At 42.4% G+C, this 9245-nt stretch overlaps 1 protein-coding gene across 1 annotated transcript; it reads left to right on the top strand.

Moving 5' to 3' along the window:
- Positions 1 to 3758, top strand: LOC100835226 (uroporphyrinogen decarboxylase 1, chloroplastic). The gene is made up of 5 exons (XM_003569336.4): positions 1 to 187; positions 271 to 659; positions 1741 to 2025; positions 2665 to 2900; positions 3364 to 3758. Exons 1-5 carry the CDS (start codon positions 61 to 63, stop codon positions 3527 to 3529), a joined length of 1203 nt encoding a protein of 400 aa, XP_003569384.1. The 5' UTR covers positions 1 to 60; the 3' UTR covers positions 3530 to 3758.
- The last annotated feature ends 5487 nt before the right edge of the window (positions 3759 to 9245 follow it).

Below are 9245 nucleotides of genomic sequence, written 5' to 3'. Positions count from 1 at the left end.
CCATCCCAAAACAAGATCAGATAGCAAGAACAGCCACCTCGCTGGCAGCGCAGCACCACGATGTCCCCGACGACCTCCGCCACGGCCACCGCCTTCCTCTCCACGGCGCCGGCCTCTTCATCCTCCACCTACCGCCGGCGTAGCCGTCTCCCCGCCATCTCCGCCTCCCTCCCGTCCTCCTTGTCCGGTAAAACCAACCGCTCTAGTACTGCATACTCTCCCTCCCCACCATTTCCGCCCTAATCTGAACAGCATCCATTGCATCTCCAGAAGAGCCGCTGCTGATACGCGCGGCGAGGGGCGAGGATGGGCTGCCGCGGCCGCCGGCGTGGATGATGCGCCAGGCGGGGCGGTACATGGCATCTTACCAGGCGCTGTCCAAGCGCCACCCGTCGTTCCGGGAGCGGTCCGAGAACACCGACCTCATCGTTGAAATCACACTGCAGCCCTGGCACGCCTTCGCACCAGACGGCGTCATCCTTTTCTCGGACATACTCACGCCGCTGCCGGCAATTGGGGTGCCATTCGATATATCGGAATCCAAGGGACCGGTGATCCAGTCGCCCGTGCGGACGGAGGAGCAGGTTAGGGAGCTTGTCCCCATAGATCTCGATAAGCTCCAGTTCGTCGGGGAGTCGCTCAAGATTCTGCGCAGCGAGGTAATGCCAATACATTTTTCTGTTAATATCTTGGTGGAATAATTTGCGATTGGGGTGAATTGGTGCTAGCTATATATGTTTAGAAAGTTGTGAAAAATCAACCTTGCATATAGATTATAGGATTTGAGCATTGGTTCAGTTTTGTGCTATGCAAATGCCACTATGGCATAAAACTGTTGGTTGCTAGAGATATTGTGGTGCAGTTATCATGACTCATATAAGAGGGTTTCATAAGAGAGTTGCATTTTGTTAATGAATTCACGCCCCGGTCATTAGTCGGTGTATCCAATAGGTGACGTATTAGTATGTGTATTTGCTTGCAGCTTGTTTTGTTCATTGGCTAAAGTGATTTGTAATAGTGGTTGCATGCTTGACATCAAGCTCACAGTGTAGCATCGGCAAAAAACAAAACTGGTGTTACATTTAGTAGCTTCTGTTTAATCGTCATGCTATGCATCACTACTAGCTGAAATAAAATGTCAGAAAAAATTATTGATACATAATGTGCAAATGGCAAAAACCTGGATAGTTTGGGTAGCCATCTTCGTACAACCCACACTGTTGGGGATGTAAATTGGAGGCTGCAAAAGAAATGAAACTATGGAACCTGTTGAGTTTACCAGCGTTTGAAATGTTAGTAGGCAGGCTATGACACTGCCTTCTTTGCATTCTAGACGTTGATTATGTATAGTGTAGCTACTATCATTGCTCTCCTATTTTCATGCTTGGAAAGAAATGTTTATGATATTAGTTGTTTCATCTCTGGTTCAATTCAAAATCCAAACCTTCCAGCAAGCAGTATATTGTGTCGTCTTTGTGGTCAAACACCAGTAAATGATGTTTGTGTATTACAGCTATTAGTCTATAGTTATCATACTTTACTTGGTTTGTTTGTTCAGTGGTTTAGCTGTGACTGTTTTACACTCTGTCAGGTAATATTTTCAATTCTCATAAACATCGGCCAGTTGTGTATAAGTAGCCCTTTGTGAAAAGAATTGAATTGAACTGGGTTTACCTATGCATTGTGCATTGGATTTCCTCTTGATGCTCATACACCTTTGTTCCCTCCTGTACCCTCTAGATTGATGGAAAAGCTGCTTTGCTAGGATTCGTGGGGGCCCCATGGACAATTGCAACATATGTTGTTGAAGGGGGGATGACCAACACTTATACAAATATAAAGCGCATGTGCCACACTGCACCAAATGTCTTGAGGGGCCTTCTCTCTCACCTTGCAGAAGCAATATCTGACTATATTATCTACCAAGTAAACTCTGGTGCTCAATGTATACAGATATTTGATTCATGGGGTGGGCAACTTCCACCTCATGTGTGGGAGCAATGGTCAAAACCATATATCAAACAGGTAGCTGTTCCTCCCCGTTCTTGCTCTTATATATGTCCTTATGACATGGTGGGTGGTGTCTGTACTCTGTAGTGTCAAGTTTTCAGCCAGATTGGAGCTGCATTGTACAATAGAAAATTAATGATTGTGGGTGCTATTTTTCCAAGTTTGCCAACTATTGAAAAATTGTGTTATTTATGTTTACACTCAAATACTTCAGACGTGACCTGCTACTTTTAACTCTTTGCAACTGCTGATACACCATACACATTCTATGAGACTGTACAGTTATGATTACAAGTTCCTTCATGACCTGATAAAGAAGACACGAGGAACATAGTACAAATCAGTCTTTTAGAAACAGTCATAAACTATGTTCATGTCAGCAAAGTGTTCATACACACAAGCATTTTGATACTGTTTTGTGCTATACTTGACTTTGCGTATTTCAAGACTGTAACCACCCTTAGTGCATGTTGTTGACTTAATCTTGACCATAGATGGTGATTTTCTTAAAGTTCTGTGACTTTAAAAGGAATATGTAATTCAAGCTAATAGTCTTAACTTCATCTTTTGAGATTCATAGCTTGTAATTTTGCAAGAGTTGAGTTTACTGTTGATTCTCTTCTTTGGATCTTGATGAAACTATTTCATGGGCAGATTGTAAATAAGATCAAGACAAAATGCCCGCATGTACCACTTGTGCTGTATATAAATGGAAATGGGGGGTTGCTCGAGCGCATGAAGGACATAGGGGTTGATGTTATTGGGCTTGACTGGACAGTGGACATGGCAGATGGGAGGAGGCGCGTTGGTGATGGAATTAGTGTTCAAGGGAATGTGGACCCAGCATATCTATTTTCCCCATTACCAGTGTTGACTGATGAAATTCATAGGTTAGTTTAAACTCCATCATTTACTTGTTCATGTTAGTTTCATTTTTGATGATACATATGCGGACGATCACCGGTGAGTCTTCACAACTTCTGTCAGTAACAGATACTCATGTGAAATATCCACATGTCTGATCTTCTTTCCTATTGATGCCTTCTTTGTCCATCTCAGTCCAAACTCTGCATCTTGTGCAACTGAATTCATTGATGAACCCTACAGAATGAAAATAATTCATTTGGTTGCAACTGAACAGATGCTTCAGAAATGAATTCTTTTTTTTTCTAAATGTCTTCCAATCTTACCATTTTTTTTATGTCATATGAGTCTGTATTAGTTGATGCACAATCATCTAACTAGGCTGCACCATTCACTCATTATTTTTGAAGTACATTTCTTTTTTTTAACTGTACATTTCTAGGAACTGCTCAATGCTAATGATTGTCTCCCTCGTTTAATACTCTCTAGGGTTGTGAAATCAGCTGGTCCGAAAGGTCATATACTTAATTTGGGCCATGGTGTTCTTGTAAAAACACCAGAAGAAGCTGTAGCGCATTTCTTTGATGTCACGAGGAGCTTGAGATATGACACCATTTTCCAGGGTCATGTCACTGAAGAATTGCAGCATGTTTGATGATGGTCAATAGCATTGCCACCTTTTGTATCATCTTAACGTCTGCAACTCAGTACCTTCTACATTTTAGCTTTTGCTTGAGCTGTTCCTTATAGAGATACCACGACCAAATCAATGCAGTCTTGTTCATTATGTATCTGCATATTTCGTTCATTCATCTACTCAGTAAAGAAAAAGGAGGCCACATGCTTTCAGAAGGAAGCTGGAGTGGATTCGAGTGGTTGTTCAATTGTTTCTTTTTTAGCTCCGTGCATTGGTTATTGCTCCAGTTGGAATGAAAATGTTGCAGGTATTGCAGTTTTATACTCCCTCCGTCTTAGTCTCATATTAAGTGACTTTCTATTACATGTATCTATTGAGTCACTTAATATGGGACGGAGGGAGTATGTTTTTTTTTGTGTGTGTTAGTGAGCAATTGCCTATCATATTTTAGGGTAGCTACACGGGCCATTTATCTGGACTGATACCTGCAGTATTTTAACCTTCTAGGCTACGATCCATCTTGGAAATTAATTGTTGCGGTGTCAGTTATCCCATATGCTGACATGCCGTCTAGTTTTAACTGTCTGGGCAAAAACCAAAAAGGAGGGTGTAGCAACAAATCTTTACTACCCTTCAAAACATCTATAGCACTTGCTTGTGGCATCGAGTGGAGGTCATCTGTTATCTTGACTCATCCTATTCATCTTATTAACAGCGCAGACTTTATTCTGAACAGCGAATTTCCCTATACATTGGTTTATTATACTCCTCCGTCCCAAAATAAGTGATGTGGAATTGTATAGATTCTTATACAAATCCACGTCACTTATTTTGGGACGGAGTGAGTATAATTTTTTAAAGATGATACGACTGGCTGGCTCGGTTGGTCATGGGAAGCCAACTGCTGGTCACCTCTCGTCTCTTATTTTGAGTGTAGTCTGTGCTTGTTCCTGGTTTTAGCGGTTCCCATTTGAAACCCCGTCGTGTTTGGTCTAGTTTCCCTTATAAACAGGGCCAGTTCTCTTTTTTTCTTCTTCAGTGAATTCCACTTTCCACGAACACTGATGATGGTGACTTGAGATCTTCTCACTTCCCCCCCTTTATCCAATTGAGATATCAAATAGCTGGAATTACTTAACTTATTGCAGGATATGGTGTATGACGTCCAGAATTTGTGTGTGCGCAGCCTCCGTGACTGGGTCTGCTTTCCTGGACAGGGAATAATGAGCAGTCCAGCATTGTTCCATCTTCCGGGCAGCCAAAGTTGAGCAGGAACTGCAAGTGTCAGCAACTTTGTGATGTGTGGGTCGCCCTGATGTCTTGATCAATCAGATATGAAAGCCTTTTCTGATACAGCACAATGGACCATATGATGTTGATTCGAGTAGGGGCATTGCTCCCATATCCGTTTACTGTAGATCTTTCCAGCCCTGCATTAGTGGTACTGGGCCATGCATTACAGTGAAAAGAAAACGCAGGTGGTCTTGGTTGAAATGATGGATGGCGCGTGGTGTTGTTGCAGACTCAGTTCTGAGTTTCCATTGGTTGAGTGCACATATGAATTGATAAGTTGATTGGTTCAAGCTACATGATGGAGACACCCCGTTGGACATATCATTGTTTTTGGATTGCAATGATTAAATTTTTGTTGTTGCTTGATTGCAAAGCGAGGTGATGGGATTCTCAGCAAGCAGTCAGCGGATTTAGTGCAACAGCTGATCTGATATAGAATAGGTCATGAAAATCTGTAGTTTTGGTCGAAATGACTGGTACTCCCTCGTAATGAAGAAAAACAAGCAAATATCGAAATTTCAGCTGCCATGTGCGGATTATTACTGTCGTTTTACATGCTGTATGTCTTATGAGCAACAGCTTTGATTCTGATCAATCCTGCAATAGGATACAACTGCTTGGAGATGGAGGCGTCAGCCAGAAATTTTTGGAATACTAGCTGAATGTACGATTTGCTACATAATTAAAAATATATATTGCATGCATCAGTTTTAAAAATATTTGTATGCTCGTATTTTTTTTCAATTTTATGCTACAGTACATAAGAATTCTCTAAAAATATTTAGTTGAGAAAACAATTATCTCAAAAGTATATGTCAAACCAATCAAAGATCACAATACATATGTACCATACTAAATGGGGAACGTCAAGTTATTCTCTAACAAGTCAGAGAGTAATCTCGGTGGGGTGAACGGCAAGATTATCAACTTGGATCTTTGTAAGTGTACAAAGATTCTACAATTATACGTGGAATTCTCTCTGATTCTCCATTATGCGTTGATATGTATTTGAACCTTAAATACCACATTGTTCAACGCAGGATTTCAAGTCTTTGGCCATCTTACACATACAAGGGTGTGTTTGGTTTGGCCCAAAATTGACTTATGAATTTTTTGACAACTTATGATATGTCGGTCTTTCTTGGTTGGTAGACAAAATTTTAGTTGTCAATTTAATCTTGCCAACCATCTCACATCTCTCTTCACAATTTTCGTTAACCATGTGTCAACAAATCTTTAACCAATTTTTGTTGGTTCTAAGCTTGTAAATAGGATCCAATATAGTGCATGAATGATTTTAGGTGTCACTCTCCTTTTATTTTCTCTATCTTTCCAACCTTGTTGTCTCTATGGTGGATGAGATCTCGTATAATTGCTTCCTGCTGCGGATATTGCCCCCAAACACCGGCCATATGTCAAACCCATGTTCATCTAATTAGAAAAGATAACTCCATCCACCATATATTTGTGAAACCGCATGTGTTAATACTTATTTATGAAATAAAAAAATGCAAAATTTGGTTATAAAAACATTTGGTAAATGGTTGTATCGTATATCTCTCGCCTGACAAAAAAGGGGATGTGGTACCCAAAACCTTGGCCAAGACCCAGATGGTATGTGACCGGGACAGGCCCAAGCTGGGTGAATTGGTGGGACACGCCCAACCCAATTTTTTTTAATCCCTTTTATATTAGTATAACTTATTAAAAAAAAGGAAAAAACTGCGGTGCCTTTACCCAAACAATACTGGAACACACTGTTTGTGAAAGCACGAAAGTCTGAGGACGTAGAGAACCAGAGGGGTGGAGAGCAGATGAAAAGGCGGAAAACACGAGCTCGTCGTGCCGGCGAAGCAGCAACGCTGGTCAGTGATCGGTGGCAACGTTGTGTAAGTCTGAATAATGTGGGATCGCGATGTGCTATTAAGAAGATTTAAGAGACATATTAGGTATTTAGGTTTACGATGGGATTGACGTGGATGTGCTTGGGTTAGGCCGAACTAAACTAGCATACATAAACGGAATTCAACACATACGGATACAGAAAATTCCTTTTCGCCATTAAACATTATTTTGTTTTCATTTCTGCGAATCAGATTCCATTTTAATTTCCGTTTTAATATTGGCCCCCTTCTTTTCGGCCGGAGCTTATCTGTAAGCCGGCTTCAGCTTAATTTCTAGGAGAAACAGCTGCCACAGGAAGTCCTGACAAGCTATTCTATTGCCTTCTTTTTAGTTTCTGGAAATGCAACTTGGTGTATGATGTTTGTATGAAAGGACCGTGTTGCCCTTGAGATGTTGATGTGACTTGTTTGGTTCTCAATATGAATATGTTAGACTGTTTTTCCGCATAAATAAAAATTAAAATAAAAATTGAACATAATAAAGTGGTACATATTACGAGTCTAACAAACGAAAAGGTCTTAATTATCTGATCCTACACAAAAGGAGTTTGATCATACACAAAAGGTCATTCATTAGCATCACTCAAGCTACCAAACCCGCTGCAATACCATCACGTATCGTCCCCATGGTGCCATCATCGGGTCCAATTAAAGTGTCAACGCCAGTCAGGCCATCCTCCCGCACATAGGCCCCCATCTCAAATCGGTCAAAGTGCTCATCACGTAGCTTACTGTCACGAATGTAGTTATGCAAACTGAAAGATCGAGTATGTCAAAAAAACGGGGGGGGGGGGGGGTTGAATGTGACTAGTTTTAATTCTTTCTTCAAAAATGAAGACTGAAAACAGTCATAGTACTTCAACAATTTAGATTACACTTATCAATTTTAGAGTTGCAGCGGAAAGAAGAAAGATGAACAGGTTTAGCAGCAGCAATGAAGACAGAACACAATGAAACAGTTATACTTCACAGAGAGTAAAGGTTGAGGAACGAAATCACCAAGACTGAAGACACAGGGATTTATTTCCGAAGTTCAGATTGTTGGCACAATCTTACGTCTCCGTAGAGGGGGCTGAGTCACACAAGACTCGCGAACACACGAGTCCACCCAATTCTCCTGAGGTAAGACCGAAGTCTCGCCCAGTTACTCGTGGTAGATCTTGAGGTGATCTCCGGACCTTCACAGACTGGTTGATGGCAGATCACAATCTTCGATTGCTCTTCAACACTGACTCCTAGTCGTCTAGGTGATGCCAATCACCAAGAGTAACAAGCTTCAAGTGCTCAGCTAGAGAGGGGATCCAATTCTTCACGCTCAGTTCAGCTCTAAGGTTTTTATCAGGTGTTCTTCAAAACAACTCACTCGGGATCACCACCGAATTCCTTCGGGATGGGTCGTCTTATATAGCCTTAGCCACGACTGATCTAACCGTTGTGACCCGTTGGATAGAGTGAACTTTGAGCCTCCAGCTCACACTTTATCACTTTGTCTCACAACAGTTAGATTAGGAGGTCAAGCACGAAAGCGACAGATTTTCAAACACATTTGAACTCAGAGTAAAAACTTCACGCGGAAGTTTCTGTGAAGCCTGAAATGCTTCATTCTTCACTCCGACGAAAAACACTCACACAGAAAATGGTTTTCGCCTAAGCTGAACATTAAGAATAAGGTTTCACCTAACCAACTCCACACTTCAAACACCCCCTTAATAGTACGGCGTTCCTATACTCAAGTGAAAGAAAAAGCTACGGAAAGACCTATGAAGAATGACATGCTTCACGTTCTTCACCGTTCTTCACTGAGTTATTCATACTTCACACCAGTACCTGTACTTCAATTTTTAGGGGTCATCGATGCTGGTTAAACCAACTCTTCTGAGAAACTAAAACCTGAAACACTCAGTGTAACTCATTAGTTCCTCAACCATGTTGTCATCATTCATCAAAACCCATACAGGGACAAGGTTTCCCTTTCACAAACACATGCATGCAGTAATTATCATCTTTTGCTTCAACGGTAGGTAGCCCGGTATGCCTAGAAGAATTCGCCACTTCATCTTGAGTACACCAAATGCTCTTTTGATGACATTTCGTAGAGATGGATGGCAATGGTTGAACGTCTCTTGCATCCCAACAGGAGGAGCATCTTCAAATTCTACTCTAAGCATGCAGTGATTTTCTCACCTTCTTGCGGGATGGGGTAGGCAGCGGCGAGATCCTTGCGAGGGGAGTAGTGGCCGGTGACGAAATCCTTGCGAGGGGAGTAGTGGCCGGCGACGAGCTCCTAAAACCGGCGAGGGTGACCAGACCCAGCAAGCCAGGCCGGCGGGACGGAGAGGGCAGCAGCCGCAGAGGGCCTGGGAAGCAGGCGGCGCAAACGTCGGGGTATGGGAACCGGCGGCGCTGCACGACGGGGTAGGCAGCGGCGGATCCGGTGGTGAAGAGGAGGGTGGCGCCGTGTCGGCCGGGTGCGGGGCGGCGGCGGCAGGGGAAGAGGACGGGCAGCTCGAGGCTAGGGTCTGATTTTTTTTTATCAG

The sequence above is a fragment of the Brachypodium distachyon genome, chromosome 2 (genome assembly GCF_000005505.3).
Source record: "Brachypodium distachyon strain Bd21 chromosome 2, Brachypodium_distachyon_v3.0, whole genome shotgun sequence".
Taxonomy (NCBI): Eukaryota; Viridiplantae; Streptophyta; class Magnoliopsida; order Poales; family Poaceae; genus Brachypodium; species Brachypodium distachyon.
The sequence above is the reverse complement of the archived record's forward strand: the minus strand, read 5'-3'. Positions and strand labels throughout refer to the sequence as shown.

What these genes read in the sequence shown, in the direction of transcription:
- LOC100835226 (XM_003569336.4), top strand. Translation starts at nt 61, where the DNA reads ATGTCCCCGACGACCTCCGCCACGGCCACCGCCTTCCTCTCCACGGCG. An exon ending in CCTCCCGTCCTCCTTGTCCG is followed by an intron (nt 188 to 270) that starts GTAAAACCAACC and finishes TTGCATCTCCAG; the next exon opens with AAGAGCCGCTGCTGATACGC. An exon ending in CAAAACCATATATCAAACAG is followed by an intron (nt 2,026 to 2,664) that starts GTAGCTGTTCCT and finishes TTTCATGGGCAG; the next exon opens with ATTGTAAATAAGATCAAGAC.